At 38.9% G+C, this 21,609-nt stretch overlaps 1 protein-coding gene across 13 annotated transcripts in view; it reads right to left on the bottom strand.

Annotated features, from left to right (window-relative positions):
- The window catches only part of EHBP1 (EH domain binding protein 1), a 212,526-nt gene that overhangs the window by 65,471 nt on the left and 125,446 nt on the right, over nt 1-21,609 (bottom strand). For 12 of the 13 annotated variants that reach the window (XM_042036615.1, XM_042036602.1, XM_042036604.1 and 9 more), the window contains 4 exons: nt 15,051-15,229; nt 14,396-14,444; nt 7,404-8,318; nt 5,312-5,455 (listed from right to left, as the gene is read on the bottom strand). In XM_042036615.1, the coding sequence (XP_041892549.1) occupies nt 5,312-5,455; nt 7,404-8,318; nt 14,396-14,444; nt 15,051-15,229 (1,287 nt within the window). The remainder of the gene's footprint in view (nt 1-5,311; nt 5,456-7,403; nt 8,319-14,395; nt 14,445-15,050; nt 15,230-21,609) is intronic. The other variant, XM_042036613.1, reaches the window with a different exon arrangement.

The raw sequence follows: 21,609 nt of genomic DNA, 5'->3' as shown, positions 1-21,609 counted from the left end.
TTATTCTCCAAATGGAGTCCCTCACAATTTTTAGCGTAGTTATACTCAAATGCTGCTGTGAAGAAAGAATTACTATTTTCCTATTTCACAAAAGGCAGAAGACAGAGTGATTGCCTCCAGGTATCATGCCATTGAACTCCTGCATCCCAGAATCCATGCCAGATGCTAAACATGCAAAATTTTTGGCCAAATCCATATATGGGTGGCCCTAAATTCACCAAGGAGGAATCCTTAGCTCATGCAAAATGCAAATAACTTCAGAAATGATCTGTGGTCCCTGGTAGGGAGAAAAACACATCCTTTGCCAGATGAGCACTATTTTTCATGAATTCCATTAGATATGGCTTTCCCTGCTAAAGCTGTCCACCTTACCAAAGCAAGTTAAAAGAATTTGACACAGAATTTAGGAGATGCCAGAAATAAAACTAGTGGGCATAATCTAAATTTTCATCCTGCTCTGTATCCTCTAAAACAGAGCCTTGTGGTGGCACCACCTTTTACTTTCACTATCTCCTGGTCTTCAGCTCAGACCTGAGCTCTACCCAGTCGTGTTCAGTACATTGGTTTATTTTCAGTGTTCCATATGCAGACCCATCAATACGTAGCATTATTCTTTACACCACAATATTCACATCTTGCTCTGAAGACAGAATTGTTAATTTTTTGATTTCTTTCTACACTGCCCACCACTATGGTATTTAAGAGCCTCAAAAGCATTAATCACATTCCCTTCTCACAACACGCTCTGGAAGAGTTATTACCCTGCTCTTCTGATGAGAACTGAGACAGAGAGATCCAGCTAAAAGGATCTGTCCCTGGGTGCTTGCTCTGGGAAGCCTATAACCTGGGGGTTTCTTTTCAGTATACTAAGCTTTATACAGCCCTTTATACGTCTCAAGCACAGCTCCAACTGATTTCCCTGACAGACCTGGATGCTCAATAGATCTGCAAATCAAACTTTTGCCTCAAAGCAATACAGAAAGGAAGGATAAACAAATAGCGACCACCTGGAAGACATTAGGCTCAAAAAACTTAGTGGCACTGATCAGGAACTCAGGTAAAGGCAGAAGTACATTTAATTCTTCCAAGCACCTTAACCATGACCTCATCTTTTCACTCCTCGCAGTCCCTGCTTCGTTTGTCGTACACCTTCCAATTTCTGCCATCGAAAGCACAGAGGTCCTCTGGACAAACAGCCTTCTACATCACCTCTATCCTCTGAGGAAAATGAGACACAATTGCTTTGGGGAAAATAGTATGTGATCACATAATTAAAAAGTTTAACATCATAATGCATATACACAAAGGAGGTTAATTAAAGTTGCCTGTGCATTTCTTAACTCCTAATTCCATTCTCTGTAATCATGCTGACTCCATAACCATAGCCATTTGAGTTTAGAGAGTAAATGACAGCTGCAGTAAATTTCCATTATTTATGTGGACCAGTCACTAAAAGAAAATAAGATTTTGCCAACGGCCTTTGCAGATATTTGCTGACAGCAGAGTTATACGGAGATTCGGGAATTAAGGATTCCACTCCATGTTCTGCAGATGAGGGCTCCCCTCCTGGAAAGGCCTTTTAGGCCCATGACTTCTGAATATTTCCCACTCATTGTGGTCCCCTCTAGCCTGTCACTTTGCCAGATAGGTCGCACAGCCCAGCTCCAGTCTCCTCACCTTTCCAACATCACATTCCAGCCAAGCTGCCGCTGCTAACAACCATCACTACAGGTTGATATTTTACAGCATCTGGTGGGAGCAGATATGTCCCTTCTAGCCCTGTGATATTCACCCTGAGAAAAGGCAGGCTAAATAAAAATGAGTAAGCTAATAAAAAGGCTCTCCTGGTTAAAAGCTAAGTGATTACCGCTGCTATATCAGATTGCAAATGACAGAAGCATCTCGTAAAAGAGTCACCACATGCACACGTACATCAAGAAAGCAAGCAGAAAGGCTGAGCTGTTTATAAATCTACCATAGAGAAAGGGACCCATGAGGGGATCAGTAACTCTGTTCACAGAGCTCTTAAGCTAATTCTTCCAGTCTCCAAAGGACTGCATCAATTTTAATGACACAGCTATGATCCTCCCAAACTATGAGCATGATTTCAAGGAGGTTCTGATCAATGCAGTCTCCTCTTAGACTTCAAATACCTGCATGCATACCTCCACATGCTGTCTGGCATGCATACAGCTTGAGATTGAAGGCTTCTGAGAAGCACCAAATAAGCAGACGTAACACTGAAAAAACTTCTACCATGCTGCAAGGGGGGAAGAAATGGGAGAAATGAGGCTATGCTCTGTGCTTAGAGGAGAAACAGGAACACTGTTTTTTTCAAAATGGACTTTTACCAAAACAAATCAGATTGGGATACACCAAGTAAACCTGTATTTATGGCCATACAGATTTTGAAGTTTCCTCTCTGTTGTTGACCCCGAGCAGTGACACAACCCGTCCTCACTGTGCACATTGTCCAACCCCACGTGCTGGGGAGAACGCTGCTCTCACCTGATCACTGAGAAAGCAGCAATTCCTGGTTCTCACATGACACAGGGAAAGTGGTAACAGCAAGGCCTAGGAGATGAGACTTTTCTAAAGTAACTAACGACTCCGTAGGCTTCACTTAGCTAGGGTGACTGACAGTCAGAGCACAGTCTGAAAGACTAGGATGCTTAAAGCTCTTTCTGAGAAGGTATCAAAAAAGGTGCAATTGCAGACTTCAAGAGTTTCAAAAGTATTGCCCCTGAACTATCTCTTCAAAGTTTTCTTATTTAAAATTAGATCTTCCTGTTTCAAACCATTTTCTTTTGAATCTCAATCCATCCCGAAAATGAGCCTCATCCAATTTCCACTACTAAATGCTGATTCTCATTATCACAACTCTCATTTGGATAACACACTACTACACATTACTGCGCACTGACACATACAACACTGCTTTGAGTCAAAGTTCTTATTATTAACCTCAATGACCAAAAAACCATGAATAGAAATAAGTCTGTACTATATGCTAACTATCAAATGAGCAATGACCTGTAGAAAACTGGCAGAACTACATCAGATGGAAATGCCTCATCTCTACTAATATCAAACATGTTAAAGGAAAACAGAAATCAATGTGTTTTGTCTTACACCTATATATGTTATGCACACATGCATCCTCTTTCAGAATATGCACATGTATGGATATGTAGATAACATATACATACATGTTATACACAGCTTTATATAATGTATATTATTACATACCAACTTTATATAGTAATATGAGAGTCTCCAAATCACATCTCCACAACACACTTCAGAGCTGAGGAGCTTTTGTCATTTTTATGCGACAATCAACTCAAGCCAGGAGTGCCATTACAGTTTGCTCAGAGTGCCCAGATTTCACATGGGCCAGGACTATTTCTTCTAGGACAGTTCTCCCTGAGCTTCTGATGGAGGCAGCAACAAACTTTGGCTCTGCAAAGCTGCCCTAAAAGATTGCCCTTCCCTTTCCAGCAGGCTTCTAATTAATTTTTCAGCTTCTGTAACAAATGAAATAAGGTCCCGTGGGTAATCTGGCTGCCTGAACTACACAGTCCTGACTCTCACCCTGAAAACCCTTCACCATCTCCTACCCTTCAGCTGGTTTTCATGGCCTGGACACCATCTTCATTATTGTCTAACTTCACGTTGCCACCTACCCAGGGCATCTCTTCTCTGTATGCCAGTGGGGCAGCTCCTTTTACTCCTGTTTGGATTTCATTAGCAGGAGTTTGAGTCTAGAAGAGAAAGTTTTGTTTCCCATTCCTATGACCTGCATCAGAATGGGCCCCAATCCTTAGGAGAGCAATGGTAAAAGAGGCTCTTCCTGGGCAGTGTCCATACAGACAATTTTTACTGACACTTAGGAACTTTTCTGAACTTCAAGGCTCTCTGACAAGACTGTGGTATTAACACCACTTTGACTGTTTTGAACAGATTTTTCAAGGGAATCTAACCTTCTGCCCAAATTTTATTTATTTTTAATATGGGTAAAACAATGCTTTATCCAAGCAAATACAGGGAAATAGCTGAACAGGTTTTTTTTTAAGTTAAAAAAATTAAAAATATTACCCTGAGGCAGAAGAGCTGACAGGGAAGATTTCAGCTCAAACAATGAAATACTAGCAAAGTTGTAAAACCTTTGAAAATCGGAGCATGTAATAAAAAATGTTAGGCAACTTTAATTACAGTTGTTTCTGCCTGAGTAGTTGCCATGGTAACTTCTCCTCTAATGCCATTTTCTTTATGAAAAGGTAATTTTAAAAAAAAGTCCAAAGTGAAATTTATACTAAAATATACATATCTAGGAAAAACTTAAAAAACAAAATAAGAAAAAATTTGTTTATATATCATGATACAAATAACACTTGTCTGCGTATATGAAAATATTTCAAAGTAAAATGAAGTGTCAGTCTACAGAGAGGTATCTCTACAAAAAAGAAAAACCAGCATGGATCCAAGAGAGTTAAAAGAATGAAATGAGACACGTAAATCACTATCTTCATTTTTTGTTTGTATGATCCCATTTTTGTAAAGAGGAGAATCTGCCCCTCAGGACTGAGCTCTGAAAGGTGGGAACCTGTAAAGATTTTCTTTCTCTGTATCATTATTTTTCATTTACAGTTACATTTACATTCTCAGTTGCCAGTACAGTCTCTAATGTGCAATAGTTAGAATCACAAAACCAGCATTGCAAAAGTTTGCATAAAAATTAATCAGCTTTCATCTCCAGAGAGTAGGGATCCTTCCAGGTCACCATGGAAGCCACTGGAGATGCAACCACAGCTGCTTCAACACTGGAGCTCATTCCCCAGCTCCACTTCCCCCCTCACCAGCATAATCAGCTTTGGTGATTATGTGGAATCATTCCATCAACTCTTTTACAAGACTGATGCAAGGAGCTCCATCCACTGCAACACCACTTCTAAAGCAGCAAGGAGCTCACATCAGAGGCTCAAGGAAATGACTTACATTAACTGAAAGAGAAGTACCCCAAAATAGCACAAATTACTTCACCAGCATTTAACAAGTAACTTTTGAGTTTCATCCCACCAGAAACTATAGTGCCAATCAAAGAAGGTGCTCCCAGACTTCTGCTTCCAGGGAAGTGGGAGACACCTTTCTGTTGGCCATAACACCAGGAGAAACAGGCTTTAAAAGTGAATGAAGGACACATGACACATCAAACACAGAGAAGAAATGTTCTGCAAGGACATGCCCCCCCCAACAGCACATACAATGCATTTTAACTCTGTAAACTGCAAGACTGGCCAATGATTCTTACATCGTTCAGCTGCTTATTGCGGGCTGGGATGAGGGTACTGGTTAGTTGTTTATTCCCTGCCTTTAAAGCTGCATCTCTTCTTGCTTGCTCAAGCAGAACTCTTGCTCGTTCTTTAAGTTCCTCCTGTCTTGACAACATACGTTGCTTAAAAACAAAGAAATATAATTAACAGCAAGGCAGCCTCAGGGTACTGAACATTTATACAGTAGTTAATAGCCAGAGGCCTTCCTATACAATAACGGTCAGGAGACACATGAATTATGTCTTCATGAGGTGACACAGCATTCTATAGAAACGAAAAGATGATCAGAATGTAAAAAAAAAAGTCATAGGCCTTTATAATGTAAATAGGAGTTCTTTTCCTTCCCCTTAAAACTTAATTTCTATCAATATTTAATGCCTTTAAACTGCAACTGTGGAAAAACCCAACTGTGTTCACAGAAGCCATGTCAAACATGCTGTGTTGTTTACTTATTTACTTTAATATGTATGCAAATATGGCTACAACAAAAATGCTTTGTTGGCTACTCATATGGGTACCACTCACTTACAACTTAAATTGAACACAAAGAGGCTGGGTACAAGGCAAAAAACCCTGCAAAAATATCTGCTTCTACTGAACTTATGAATATCCACAAGAAAATCCCTTCTTCATACACAGGATTGAGTATATTTGCAGAGCAGAAATGGCAAAAGGGGGTTCTGCACAGGCAACATGAGAACATGAGCAGCTCCCAGACAGACATGCTCCCAAGGGCTGGCTTCTTAGTCAAGGTCAACTGTGAAGACTGGGAAAATGCCTTTACAGGAGCCAGAGCTGGGGCAGGTGTTGCCTGTTGTGCTACTGCAGCAACCATGTGGAAATGGAGGTGGTTTACTCTAACCAACAACTGGTGTAGGTTCAGAGGGAGCCTCACATCTGAGATTTTATTACCATGTGCAAATGCACAGATAATTAACAACAAAAAACTACCTTTAAAGCCAACACTTGCTTTTTCTTGGCCTGTTACACCCTTGCCCATGAAAATTTTCAGAGAGAACAAATCCTGTCTCCTCCTGCTCTTCTATTCTTTATGGGCCAAGCTGTTCCTTTCTCATCCAGTACACAAAGATGATGATGATGATACAATGATGAAGAAGAGAAACCTCACAAGACTTCACTGATTAAAGGAAAGGAATTAGCTGGCTCTGGAACCAATATTTGGCCATTATCACCCATCTACAGACTGCTTCTCTTGCAATAAAATGAATCTTTATGGTGCTTACTCAGAAAAAATCCATAAAAACATTTGAAGCAATTCACACTACCAGAAGACAGGATATATTCTTTTCTTACCAGAGCTAATGGCACAAAGCCCAAACTCAAGAAAACTCTTCAGAGGGGTAAAATTATAAGCCTGCTTTGGCATTTTTTCAAATGGAGGTGATAACATGTTTTACATATTTTTATGATGATATGATTTATTGATAATACTCAGCACATACATAATACTCAACTTCCATTTGCACAATAAATCTGCAAGGTAGGTGGGCATACAGTGTTATCTTTATAGAAAGGAAAATGATATTGTGGTGAAGTAACACGCCTTAGGCCACTCAATGGAAAGCAGCACAATTTAGCAGTCTGGAGTTTCTACCTCACCATCCTGGCTATGTTCACAAGACTCTGTGGTTTCCCAGACAAGATTTTGAAATATCTTTAGTAAATTTTCAGGTATTCAAAGCTTTACGTTTTCTAATGAATTGATATGTTTTTCCAGTTTTGGCTTCAGTACACAACACTCGGAGGAAATGTGTTGCCACAGACAGTGGCAAGAGTTTTGGAACCATCTCTGAGATAGCTGAGAACACAACTTTCTTTAATGGAAGAGAGATTGGAAAGATCACCAGTGGGACAATTTTTATAAATTAGTTTCTCATGTAATGACTGTTTTTCAGCACCACCTACTTCTCAGGCAAAATATTTATTGCCCCCCCAAAAAAATACACTGCTCACCTCGCCATTTATGCCGAAGATTTGGTGTAAATTACAAACACAGAGAAAGAACTTAAACAGCACCTCCATCCTAACTCACAGACATAAATGTCTTACCTGGGCTGTTTTGGCAGTTTGATCTGCATGATTTACAGCTGTTCTGGCATCACTGTCAGAATCAGATTCTGTTTGCCTCGGAGAAGCATGTGGTTTCTTCGCAAGATCTGTATCCATATTATAGGAGTATCCAGGCTTAGAAGTAGGAGATAAACTTGGTTTTGTGACAGGTGAACTGGGATCTGCTCTTGTGCTCTCTGTGGATCCTATCCATCCCAGCTTTTCTTGCTCTGAGAAACCAGGGGTACTGTCTAAGCTCTGGTGTCTCTTCTTGTTGTTATCTTCACAAGCAACTGTGGGAGACATATCCTCTTTTTGATCACTGACATGTGCTAAGTCACTGAAGTCTAAAGTGTCAGTTATCAGCAATTTCTTCCTTCCCAACACAGGCTGCACTTGTGTTGTGTCTGTACTGCTACACTTCCCAATTTCTTCAGACGCAGAAGTCCTTCCAGAGCTCTGCTGGGATTTCTGTGGATCTGTGTCACTTCGAGTCCTGCGTGAAGAAGGGGAAGCTGTGCTTGGGCTCAAATGGTCATCAGGAGTCTGATGCTCACTCTCAGATTCACCAACACCGCTGTCGTTTACAAACACAGAGTCATCCTGAGAGGCAAAGTCTGCCAAACCACTGTCTGGTGGGTGCAGCTCGGGCTCCCGGTTCAGGTCATTCAGCTCCGCGTAGAACTTTTCCTGGTCGACAGAACTGTTTGTGTCCGTTTCGTAGTTCCCCACTTTGTATGTGCTTTTACTGCTGTTCTCCTCTATCTGAACCACGTTCAATTCCTGGCCGCAGAAATGTGCCCTTATCTGATAGAGATAGGTCATAACAGTGAGTTTGTCAGGGATGGCTAACAAAACCATGTCTGAAGGCTCCAGCAATCGTGATATTCCCAAACTGGCAAACCCGTCGTATGCCTTTAAAGACAGAAAAAGTAAAGATCACAGTGTGGCAGCTTCTTACGTATCACAGCATCTCAAGAATGCAAGTGAAAGTTTCAGTCAAAATAAGCAAGCCTAAGACACATCCAATATTACAGGAAGAATATGGCTCTGACTCTATTACTTCTTATTTTTGATTTTAATCATTACTACTTTTTGGTGCACCATCCAACACCCAGCTCGTTGATTTTTCCTCATGGCTTCTACATATCTCCCAGGGTATCTTCACAGCAAAGCAAATTGAGAGAAGGTAACCAGCAAAAACACTCAAATGGCATTGTTTTAAATATTTTTAGCATACTTCAATGCCATATTATACTAAAATCTTTGGTTACTCAAAATGATGACACTTCTATGAGTAAACAGCTATTCATGAAACTGCAGCTTGAAAGCCTTTCTTTTTGCACTAAGAAAACCTACCAGTATTTTAAATGGTTCTCACTCAAGTAGCAGGAAACAAGCAAACAAAAAAAGTCTAAGAGTTGGACCAGAAAAAAAAAGGAACTCAAGATAGCTTTTTAAGATAAGGAACAAAGATATAAGAAACACGACACTAATCCATCTTGAGCTTTATCACTGATGATCAACCTTCTGCCTTCTGTTGGTCATGTAATTGCAGTGATTTCTGCTGATGAAAAACTATGTCCAGATAGCCAAAAAGAACACCACCACAGATTACTTGACACTAGACATAAATCACATTAATCCATCAAGCAAATGCATTTTAAAAACATTTATTGATGGTAAATTTATAAGAAAGAGAGAGTGAAAATCATTCCCATTTCACTTTCATTTCTAAAGGCCCAACAGTTGCAAGCCTCCCACTTTGTGAGGCCACATTGTCTTCTTACTGCTGGCCCTTTAAGTGAGTGGGCTTGGTGCATCAGGTTTTTCTAGTTTTGAAGAATTAAAGCTGTTTCTCAATTTACAATTAATTATTACTATCCTGGATTAACCTTGGAAGACAATATTGTGTTTCAAGGAAGCCTTTAAAAGGCCTCCTGTTAGCATAGATGCACTCAGTTAAAGCATGTGGGCTTTTCCTCCCCCAGGAATCCTGCAGCTCCTTTTCACTGTCTCCTGAAGGGGCTTACAATGTTCACAGTTGATCCTACACTATTTTGAACAAAACCAGATGCTAAATTTAAGACATGGATGAGAAGACTGTCCTTTCACAAGGAAAGAGTAACACACATCACTGGCTTCTGGCTTCAACTCTTCCACTTTACATTTTTACTTTAGTTTTAATTTCTTTAGTTTTTAAAGAATGGGGGAAAAAAAGAAATCAATTATGGGGTTTTAAAAATTCTCTTGGCTTTCATATTAGTAGGTATTCAACAGTGAGACAGAACATGGGGCCGGGCTGGCCTACTCTCAGCAGACCTGGATATTTTGTTTGCTTTGAGAAAAGGAGGCTCTCTCCTTCTCCTTGCAATGTCATTCCCTACTCAAGGGTCAAATAGTTTTCATTTCAGCTCTTTTCAAACTCTGCTTCTAAAAGCTGGAATTTATCTTCCTGAAATTCTGTATGTATACCTCATGCTCATGTATAACTTCCCAAAGCATTTTAGGTGAAGTAATTTTTATGCCGTAATAACAAATAATAGAAATATTATAAGACATAGAAATGGTCTGAATAATTTATTTTTAAGCTCTTCTGGCTTTCCCCATGCAAAATGATTGGGCCTAAAATCATTGATGGTCTCTGGTGTGGTATTTCTTGAGACAGTTTATTATTATGAGAGATTGTTATGCCATTTATAAATACAGAGCTGTGCTTAGATACAGGAGTGGCAGCAGCAAACATGACTTATGTATTTGCTGATACAAAACTCCAGATGGAGCAGAACAGCAGCAAAATGATCGGTGGGAGGGAATGGAAGCAACTCAGATGGTAGAAGAGGGACAGCTATCATTTACATGGTCTTGGGAAACAGAGCTGGAGGAGCAGGATCAGGCTGGCTATGGAGGAGAGGGAGACAAGATGGGTGGAACTGAACAGACATGAGGAGCACACAGAACAGCGAGTTAAGGGAGAGCAGTGCAGGGATTTGGGTGGGCAGCCTAAAGCACGGCAGATACCAGGAATGATGAATGCTCATACGACAGCAGAAACCAGGCTGGGCATGAATGTGTAGCAAGCCACCCATGTTGTCTGTAGACTAAAGGTAACACCAGGATGTGTTGTTTGCTAAGTGGGTCAGTGCTGATTCAGTGGCATAAATAACTTGTTACCCCACACTGCAGGCAGTGGGAATTACCATCTGAAGATTGAAAGGACTTAAGGACAGGCACAGCAGTCCAGGGCAGCCAAAGCCCATAGACATGACTTGACCTAAACTCCTTTTATAATTTCAATTTCTTATTTATATGCTAATAAAACTAAATTCTATGAGTATCTCCCAGGGTCTGTAAAATGAAGGCGGGGACAGTGTTTCAGAATTGCCTGGAAAAGTACTTGCTGAAAAGTAACACTACAGCAGGATTGAATTCGGATTGATGGATAGTCTCAGTACGGCTGCAATCCCTTTTTTTTTGGCTGCTCAGTTCTTCTGGTGATGCCTGGGATTAAACACAGTTATTTCCCACTGATGCCTGATACCTATTTCCCATCCCCTCTCACTCTCACACACATTTTTGCTTCTCTCCTTTCAAAGTACCCTGGCATGCCAATGTTCTACAGACAGTAGCTCTAGAAATAGCAAATGTTTGTTCTGGATTTGTCCATACAGCAGCATGTGATGGGTTTTCCTTCACTACTAGAAAAGCTGGGAGCTTCTTGATATTCCAGCATATTTCTAAACGCATCATATTTCTAACAGTTTGTAACATGGTATTAACAGAGTCAATTTTCCAAGTCAAATTATTTCTGTTAAACAGAGGCATAACAGCCTCGATTTTTGCAAATGTTTATTTCTCTGCATGTTTAACTCTGCTTCTACATGATCCTACTGATGCCAACAAGCACCTCCTACACACGCAATTAGATATGTGCTTATGACTTTGTGGAATCAAATTGTAGAGGTAAGCATGAACACCTATTATAAAAACATGACTCCAGCTTCAAGGTAAGGAATATTTTCCATTTTGACTCAATACTACCCCTGAATTCTTGTATTTAAATGTATAATTTAAAAAGATTCCTTTCAAAAATGGAATATTTTATTAAGATGATCACTTGAATTCAAATGTATTGAGAATTTTGTTAGAAATGGCAAAGAACTGAGGGGAGAAAAAAACATCATAAAAATTGAAAGTGATAATTGAACCTCCAGAAGATATTCCCACAAGAAAATCTCTCAAATGAAACAAGCTTCTCTAAACAATAATTAAAACCAGAAATTCGTTATTAGAACCATACTGTTGTGCCCTTCTACTTCTCATTCCTTCACCCTGTCAAAGAACCAGCCGAAGTCTTGTTTAGTAACTTATATTTTTAAAGTGCAGGACACGTAGTAGCAACATGAAATATTTCCATTGTTGATAAGGAACTATAGTGCCAGTATGCTGTAAGTTTAATAAATTTTGTATTATTTTTAATTTAATTATTATTTAATAATAATCAAACGGACATATTAAATCAAATTAGCTCTCTAACGCTACTGGGAAGGCAATATGGATATCTGAGATTTAAGTAGAAGCACAACTTTTTGGACCAGCTGGGCAAGTATCCCTGTAGTGTTTGTAATTTTCTCAAAGATAATCCTGGTTTCTCTTTTGTTGCTGACAGAAATTTGAATTTGCAATGTGCACCAAAAATACCTTCCAATTCGGACTGATGCCAATGTAGTAGATGTTTGGGATTTTTTTTTTTTTTTTAATGTATGTATACTCAGGGCACTAAGCCTATTTACTTATCTCCCAATGAAGTTTTTTCTTTTTTAAAAATTTACTGACAAGCTGATTGACAGACATCAATTGGAATCCATCAGCACAATCACCACAGGCAATATTCCAATCATTTCCCAACTCTGTAACACACTGACATATTGGCCAAGATCAGATGTCACAGGTAAATACCCGTTTTTATTCAGCATCAGTGGCAGCACCAAACTGGCAAGTGGTGGGTGTGTGTTATAAAGAACCTCCAATGATGTGCCTTTTGTAAGAGTGCATTTCCATCTGTAATTACACTCAGTATTTGCACTGAAACAGTTGTCTCTAAAGATTCCTTCTCTTTTTTTATTAAAATACAAACAAGGCCCTGCACTTCTGGAAAATACACTCTTATGGGTTAACCTTTAATCTATGGTTTCCCTTCTGGGGAGAAGGGGGGAGGCAGAAAAATGTTAAAAGAAAAAAAAAAAAGAAAAAAAAAGAGAAAAAAAAGGAAAAAAAAGAGCTGCTTCAGACAAAGACAATCATCCTATTCATCCAAAGATGTTATTTTAATTGGTCAGGAGGAATCATTGTCAAATGTGTTACATATCTGCATGGAATTTCTAGGCAGCCATTGTTGGCAGTGCTGCATTCACTCCAACCAAGGGCACACGGGGTTATCTGGCAGAACTGTGTGAGACCAGGAAATAAATCTGCAGGAAGCAACTGAGATACTCAGTGTAGCTGTCAGGCAAAGGCCGGCCAAGTGATGAAAGAAAAAAAGTGCACAATAACAACAATCACTATTTCTTCAGTTCTGGGAACTATATTCTTTTAGAAAGACAGGCTAAAAAAGTTCACTGTTTGCCATCACAGTTTCACAAAGAAAAGACGACCGATCATACTGCTAACATTTTTAATTAATAATCTATTCTTTCTTTTTTATAATCTGGCTTAATTAGGCCAGACGCTCAACAAAACTTGAAATACAAAAAACATATGGTCACAGAAAATACTGTGATGTCACAGATAATCCACTTAGGTCATTATAAGTCCTCGTATTTTAATAAAAAAAAATATCATCAGCCAAATACTCATTAGATAGGAGCAGCTCAGAGATATTTCATTATTTATAATACTTAAGTACTAAATTAAAGACAAGTAACTCCCTGCCTAACACATAAGTGTGCAGGCACATTAAAATATAAACAAAATGAATTTTAATAAAGCACTTTCAGAAATTCCACGTAAGTAAATAATACTAGATTGTAGATATGTTTGCTATATAATACTAAACTTGGTTAATTTATTCAAAGTCTATTTTTATACCTTCATCCCAGTTAAATTTAGTGCCTTTTAAAGCAGTATACAAAGAAAATCACAGCATTAAGAAGGCAGATACTTAAAAACAATTTTCAGATGATCTTCAGGAACAATTTTATCATCAGTGACTCACATAAAAATTGTAATTTCTAAACATGTCCCTAGGGCCCAACTGAAGCTTGTAACTTGTCTAAAATAGTGAGCAGAAATAAAAAGTCTTCCGGTGATTCCCAAAATGCATTCCTGCTTCTTCCAGAGAAACTTTTTACATCTTGCACCTACAAAGAGTGGTTTAAAACAGTTGCACAGCACAAGGCTATTAACTATGTTGCTAGCATTTAATTTATTTGTAAAGTAGTATCTCAACACCTTTTATCCTAAACCTCCCATGTTGTGCACACCACTTTATTCAGCTGATGGAGTGCAAGAGTAGGTGTAAAATTTCATCTTTAAAAATATAACCATCACCATCAAAGCAACATCAACCATGCCCAGTTCCCAGAGCCTTGTTAAAACAACAGCAAGAGAAGCCTTGTGTACCACAGTCCAAGAACAGTTACGTTTTTCATTTTTTTAATTACGTGGCTGATTGGAAAAATCCGAGCAGTGCTCACAGAAGGCTGGCCAGGCCCCTCCTCTGCCTTCACAGTTAATGTAGGCCATACAGATATTAAACTCTAATGCCAGCCTCGCACTTGTTGTGAATGTTAAAACCATGACAAACTTGAGTCAATAATGCATCCGATTTGAACCGCGGGAGGCCGAATACCTTCTGTGAGCCGCAGTTATGGCCTTACAAAACAACTGCACTTCCCCAAAATTAATAAAAACCTGCAGTGAAGTCAAAATTGAAGCTATGTGTTTTTCTTTTTTCTTTTTTCTTTTTTTTTTTTTTGCCTGGCAGTTCTTACCTTTTTGTTGTTCTCTTTAATATCTTGAGGATTCAGGGACTTGTAGTCACTGAGGGAGAAAATGGCACAGTGGGTATATACAGTATTTTATAAAAGCAGCAGTTTTAAAACAAACTAAATCTAAAAATTTGACATACAATAATATCATACAGTAACTAGCAATTTCACAGCAATTCAATCAACAAAACTAATAGTGTGGAAAATTAAAGGAATAAATAAATAAATAAATAAACACCGATTACATGTTTCATTGCCTGAAGCTCTCCATCTAAAAAAGAAGTTAAGGCAGGGACTAGAGGCCAGCCTTGACAACCAAATTTACCAGGAGGTAATCCGTCCTTGTCAGCATACAAAGAGCTTATTCCTCTCATCTCATTTCAACACTGGTGCAATTCTCATAATCATCTTGAAGTCAGTTCTTTGTATAAGATTAAGAAGAAGAAAAACAAATCACAGAGAGGGGAGAAATAATTGTTTATGCAACAAGGGAGAGCAAAGAGGTCACAAAGTTTGAGCATTCATAAACCTAGTTTCTTAGAAAGGAAAGGGTGAAAACAGTTCAATGCTGAAATGCACTGGTGTTTGATTTTTAAGTTTAAAAATCGTTCAGTATTTCTATGAGAGTTAGCTTATGCAGGCAGAGTATACAACTTACATTAGGTCTGGTCTAAAGTGATGTAATATTGCACAAAAGGATAAGCCATTTCTCCACGACGTGGTAAAATTGGTGATTTTCACTCCCCTATAGTTTTTTGTAACTTCTTTGCACCACACGAGCAATGACTGACTAGCGTTTGGCTTTCTCCCCAAAACAGGACTTGGTATTGGGCTTGGCTGGAAAAAAAAAGAAAAGAAAAAGAGAGAAGATAAAAGAATTTAATGGAAGATGAGAATTAACATTAATTGACCTAACTAGATGATCTGTATCCTTTGATGTGAGTTTAGGTCCTTCACAGCTGTCAGTTTACAATGACTGTAACTTGCAAAAGACACAAATCGCAAGTTATTATCTACAGTTGTTGCCCTAGGCACTTGTCTCCCAAGGATGCAGATATACAGGATTCCAGATCTACACAGGAGAAGAGGCCAAGAATTGTACCAGTGGAAACACCCACGCTGAAACACTTACAGCACAGTCCTGCACAGCCCGTGACACACAGCCTTGAAAACACTTCCCAAAAAATGCAGCCATGGAAAAGCGTCCCCACAAGCCCATTCACGATCGAAGTCACGATATAGGACTGATGGATTCCTCTGGTACAGGCTCCAGAGGACAGTTTTTGGTGCTCTTTCTGTGCCAGTGAGCAATTGCATAAAGGTAATTATGGCACCGTGTTTCTGAACAACCACTTCCAAGAGGCAAGTACATACCCGAAGAGCCGCCTCTTCCAGGCTTTAGCTTTTCTACATGGAAAAGGAATTTCGGACGAAAATTGTTATTAGAGGGTGGTTTCTAACAAGTGTCATTAGCTAATGACCATTAGACCATCATTAGCTAATAACGACCATTTCCAAAAAAGTTATTTTGACCCTTTTAGTAATATTTTTGTAGGCATAAACCAAGAAATAAAATAGAATACTTCAGGCATTTGGCATTTGTCAGCCTATCCGCTGTTCCTCAAATTCAGCAAACTGATTGCAGCAGATGTTTTCAAGACATACACACTTATTTCCCTAGAAAAATACTGTCACTTTAAAAACTTCTTAGATCTAATCGAACAGGCAGAATGCGACTGATGCAAATCCTACATCTGAATTATACTGAAATAACTGAGATCCCCTATTTTTTCAATGTAATAGAATTAAAAGCATATATATACACAACAAACAAGCTCTTGATGCACTTTAGAGCTAGAGAGTTCCCAAATTAAGACAAATTAGGAGCAGGTAATTTACTATATCACAGCCACTTAAGTTTATGGTCAAATGGATTTACTTGTTATTGTCTATTTGTGAAAGACCAACGATGCCCCCCCTTGACTGAAGCCTGTCAGTGCTCAGCAATTAGCTGCTATCAACTCATTTGTTTTCACTGCTTCTGGGGGAAAAAAATCCCGTACAGAGCCAGGGAAGTAATTTTTCATTTACTGTCACAATCAGCCCTAAAACGTTGTTGTATAAACACACTACCTTCTCACCAGGCAGAAGCACTGCTAACTCATAAAGAAAGTGCATAAGGTATACCTTGCTGAGAATTATTTTTAATACTACATCATATGTACAAAATAACTTGTTATAAAGTGCTTACGGTTTGTAATCCTGTCAGTGATTCAAATCAGCATGAACAAATCCATTAACGATGAGACAAATATCTCTAAATACACTGAATTAACAGCTTTAACAGGGATGTACAGAATAGGGAAGGAAAAGCAGCAATAAATTATAAACTTTACCATGCACAAGATTTCAATCAGAGAAAAAAATATTGCATAGGAGCTGCCAGACAGGTACTCCCGATTCAGTGAAGTAATTAAGATGATGTTTTTGCCTTTTTTTTTTAACAACTTGAAGCAAAACCCAGTAACTAAACCACTGGCCTCAAATATAAGGTGTGACATTACTTAAAATACATTTGCTATTGTAAGTTATCTATATGGAAATAACACTACTGAGAGAAAATAACTAAAATAGCACATTGTGGAAAGATGATATTTTAACAAATTTTTAATGCACAAAGCTATTTCTTCAAATCATAGAGCACTACTTATCAGATATATTAAATGCTAATTATAAAGTCTTAATACTTGTTGCTGAAACTCTCTATGAAAATGTTACATTTTCCAGTCACCACCTAAATGCTTTCTGGTTAACTCTGAAATTGCCTTAGGCAACATTGCCATTTAAATGCTTTAATTACTTATCTAACAAACTGAAGATGTAACTGAATTTAAAACCAGGCTTTACAAAAGGAAATCCTAAGATATTAAAACAATACATTTAGCAGAATTTTACATTTTATTTAAAAATTATCGATGTTTAAAAACATGGACTACACTTCCTTGAAAATCTGTATTTAAGCTGGAGGTTTTTTTCCATATTTGTCTTTCCACTTACATTAGATTTTCTAAAAGCACTTTATCCAGAATATGGAAGATTTAGGACGTGCATAATGTGCATAACATGCACAATTTTCTCTTCTCTTACCTGATAAAGCAGAAATTGTAAAAGGTTTTCCTTCCACACTTATTAGTCCACGGTTTTTTTGATAAAGGTGCAGTTAATACTATGACAATGTTATGCTCCTAATCACCACCTGCGTCAAAGCTTTCGTTGTTTAATCTACGATAAAAGCATTCATCTCCAGACACAATGGAAATACATGAGTAAAGGCAGAACTGTGTGTGAGCACTTGACATGCCTTCAGAGGAGTTAATGAATGTTAGTTTTGAGTTTGTTTTTTGTGTGTGTGAAAAATCATTAGGCAAAACATTTTTTTTTTATATTTGTATGTTGGACATATTAATTACTGGCTTGGTGCAAACACAGTTACTACCAAGTGCCTATTTCTAGCATGTATTTGCTCTACATGACTGGTAGGAACTAATCAGATGAAATGAAAATTTAATAACCTTTTTCTTATATCATTCTTTTAAGTACTGACTACACAATTCTTCTAAATGACCCAGCAGTCATGACTTGGTTTTCTGAGCTCAAAAGCCAAAGTCCCTGCAAACTCGGCTGGAAATGCCACTAAAAAGCCCGAGATATCCACACCAGATTGCCAGAGCTGCTCACTCATCAACAGGTTATGGAATCTAACACAACTGGCTTCTGTCCAGCTGTGGAGCAACCGCACAGCAAGCGCAGAGGTTCCAGGGCTGGTCCCTCACATGGTAGCTCTGATCTAAATGCAGCATCATGTGGATGGATTTATCAGCTGGAGTCAGCACTGGCTTCAGGATATCTTCGTTTCACATGCAACAAAAGCACTGAAGTCTCTATTCTTCTTTTTACACATCCTGGAAGCTCAGTTAATATGTTTTATAGTATATGTATTTTTTCTCTTGGGAGATTATCCCATCAGACCATTACTCTACGCTAACAAGAGGACAATAGCTTAAAGTATTAGGCTGCATCCCGGCGCTTGAAAATATTCAAATAGTTGTTCTGCTGCTCTGAGGAACGCAGCACCAGGCACAGAGATGGCTCACAGAGCAAGAGTTGAGCTGCATTTCTGACACACAGCCCAACACTCAGGAGAAGAAAACCAAGACTGGAACTGTGATGAGAACATGAGGCTATGGGACAGTGGCAGAGAGAGCAGCCAGCATGAAGACTGTAGGGGCTCAGTCTGAGGACCTCAAGGGCTTGTAGATGGCTTGCATGGAGGTAGAGGTGTTTAAAGAAAGTAAGAGGCAGTGTTGAAGCCCAGAAGAGAAAGATGCTGAGAGGAGTAAGGGGGAAAAAAAGTTTTGTAATCAGGGTGGAAGACTTATGTGGTTTGAGTTTTATATTAATGAACACAACTCCTAGAAGAGGAAAGGAGCTGAGACAACACCCAGGATTGGTAATTAACTGCAGGAGAGGAAGCTAAGATTGAGATAGGGCTGGAAGTCAGAATAGGGAAGACCTACAAACAATGAACAAACAAGTTTTTTTCCCTCAAGAGGCAAGTACAGACACTGGCTTCTAACTTATTTGACTGAGCAAAACAAAAGGGATTTTCCCGTACCCCTATCAAAACCACGACACTGTCTGAGCTCACTCGAAATTGTGCAACCATTAAAATGCAAGATAAGGTAAATGAGAGTAAGGCACAAGCAGGTGAGGGAAAATGTGCAGCATGTAGCTGGATGTAGAAGAAGCATAGGAAATTCAGCTGAACTGAACAGTCTGAAAAGCTGTATAAAGGTGCAGTAGAAACAATACACCAAATACATTTCAGTCAAATGGATACTTTGATATCCTCAAAATGATACTATAGAATTTTTTTTTCAAACAACACAGGACTTCACCCATAGGAATGTCCCATTAGCCCGGAAGTATTAGAAATTGAATATGGCTCATTTAATAGAATTTGTGCCTTTGGCAAGGTCTGTATATGTCCAACATGAATTCAATTTTGTTTATTCTGGGCTGTGGGACAGTCTGGACCTAAGTAAAAAGATGATTTTACTAGTGTCAGGAATATCAAATACAATATGGAAAGAGTCTGCAAAGATAGGATAGAACAGCTTTCTGTTCTACTCCAAACATGGAAAAAACATCCTCATGACCCAATTGTGCTGAGATGTTCTTTACTTAGGGTAGTTAGGCATTTTTTACATAGCAGGTCACCATAAGATTGCAATTTAGTGACATATCAAATTACAAGTGACATTGCTCTTTGCTTCTAGTAAGGGAAGATCATGCATGTATTAGAAAATACACATTTCCTAGAAAGAAATGTTAGTTCTGCTGTTCTGTTACTCTGATACACAAACTTATCCATTTAGGAGTACATTCTTTAACTTTGTGCTCTCTATCTGCATGGTGCAAAATGTCTCTGGTTCCTACTGTCCCTAAAAATGAAGGAGATACGAAAACCCAGCTGATGGTCACAAGTTACAGATTCACTGAATTTATTTCCTATATATGATTAATAACAAGCATTTAGGTAACCTCCAGGTTTCATCAGCAGCAGACATCTTAAAACTTCGCCTTCCTCACTCTTCTGATTCTGCCTACAGCTAATGTGGATATGCAATAAAATATAAACTTTTATCTCAAAAGCCTTAGGCATAAGCTTTTAACTGCTTATCATTTTACAGGTTTAATTTTGGCACAACCAAACCGGTCCATGTTCAATCACAACCCAACATTGAGACATCCGCCTGAGCTGACACGATGCTCTCATATTTGAATGTGGCAAGGTGAAGAGGAAGGTGAAATCCTTGGGACACACCTCAAGTTATCAGTTGGTCAAGCAGGTCTAATGATTTCAGGCAAAAGGGTTTTCAGTTGCTTGTTATATATTTTGATGGCCAGGAGTCTGGAAAGAGCTTTTCCAAACCATTCCTGGGCAAAGAAAGGAAAGCAAACCTGCAGATGGCTGCTTCTGGTTACTTTTACTCTGAGCACCAAGGAAGTGGTCTGGTAGAAAATTACAGTATGTGACCATACAATTGAAATGTGCACATGTATATAACCTACAGGCATCCAGTGCACAAAGATGGGAGAGACTGCAGTAAAAAAGGCTACTTCTAAGTACTTAATTTTGTAATTTTTGTAATTATCTGGTAGCCTCCTTTTGCCTTTTACTTTGTCTAGTAATGAAGTAACATTTTCTTAGCCGAGTCTTTTAGGGTTTTGTTTGGTTTTCATTGTCAGGGATTTAAAAGGATGAAAGAACCCAAGAATTCAGAACTAAACTCTAAACCTTCAGAACCAAAAGTCACAACACATCAACTGCTGGACAATTGCCTCGCTTGCGCAACAGGACACAAGGCTGTCTGCTCATGGCAATCAATTAAGAGCAAGACAGACAATTTATTTCCAGATGACAACCTCCCCTGTGGATGTTCTTAGCACAGAAGAACAGGACCGCACAGGAGTGTGGGCAGCTGCTTCACCAGACTGAGAAGCTCTAAATTTATTAGCTAATTGCAAGGAGAAGATTATGTTAATGAACTGGGAAAAGAGAAACAAATCTGAGACAACATAATGAATTGGTTACTTATGCAGAAGTAATTTCACCTGATGGTCAGTACAGCCAGGAAAAAAGTTACAGTGATCTCCTTCTCAGACTGAACTATTAAAAAGGGATTGGCTGAGGCTCACCTAGCTTCTCTTCCCTGAGGTCGTGTAATTGTCTTGAACGCCGTGTTTTCAATTAAAAAAACCCAAGAAAAGGTATGTAACTCATACCATTAAGCAGAAACGAACACGGAGCTCAGTCTCTGATGATTACACGTATTTGTAATGTAACAGTATGAACAGATGACATGCAGGGACGGGGCCTCATTTTTCTGCTCTCAGAAGACAGGCAGTTTCCTTGTGTCCACCTTCCTTCCTCCAGTTGTCCCGGTGGCATGTGGGCTGAAGGCTCTGCTCTCATGTAATCTGTGCTGGAAGCCCAGATGAGCTACCAGGATGCTGCTGGTTCACAATCCCTGGCTCTCTGCCACAATGGGAACGTTCAGGGTTTTGGGCAGGTTGCCAGAATTAAGCAACTTAAACCACAGATGAGGAATAGCAATTTTCAAAGCTTTTAACTTTGTTAAATGTGAACTGAA

Source organism: Corvus kubaryi, unplaced genomic scaffold (assembly GCF_017639235.1).
Source record: "Corvus kubaryi isolate FWS band 111438036 unplaced genomic scaffold, C.kubaryi_AGA036_p1.0 37386, whole genome shotgun sequence".
Taxonomy (NCBI): domain Eukaryota; kingdom Metazoa; phylum Chordata; class Aves; order Passeriformes; family Corvidae; genus Corvus; species Corvus kubaryi.
This window is presented reverse-complemented; position numbering and strand designations above follow the sequence as displayed.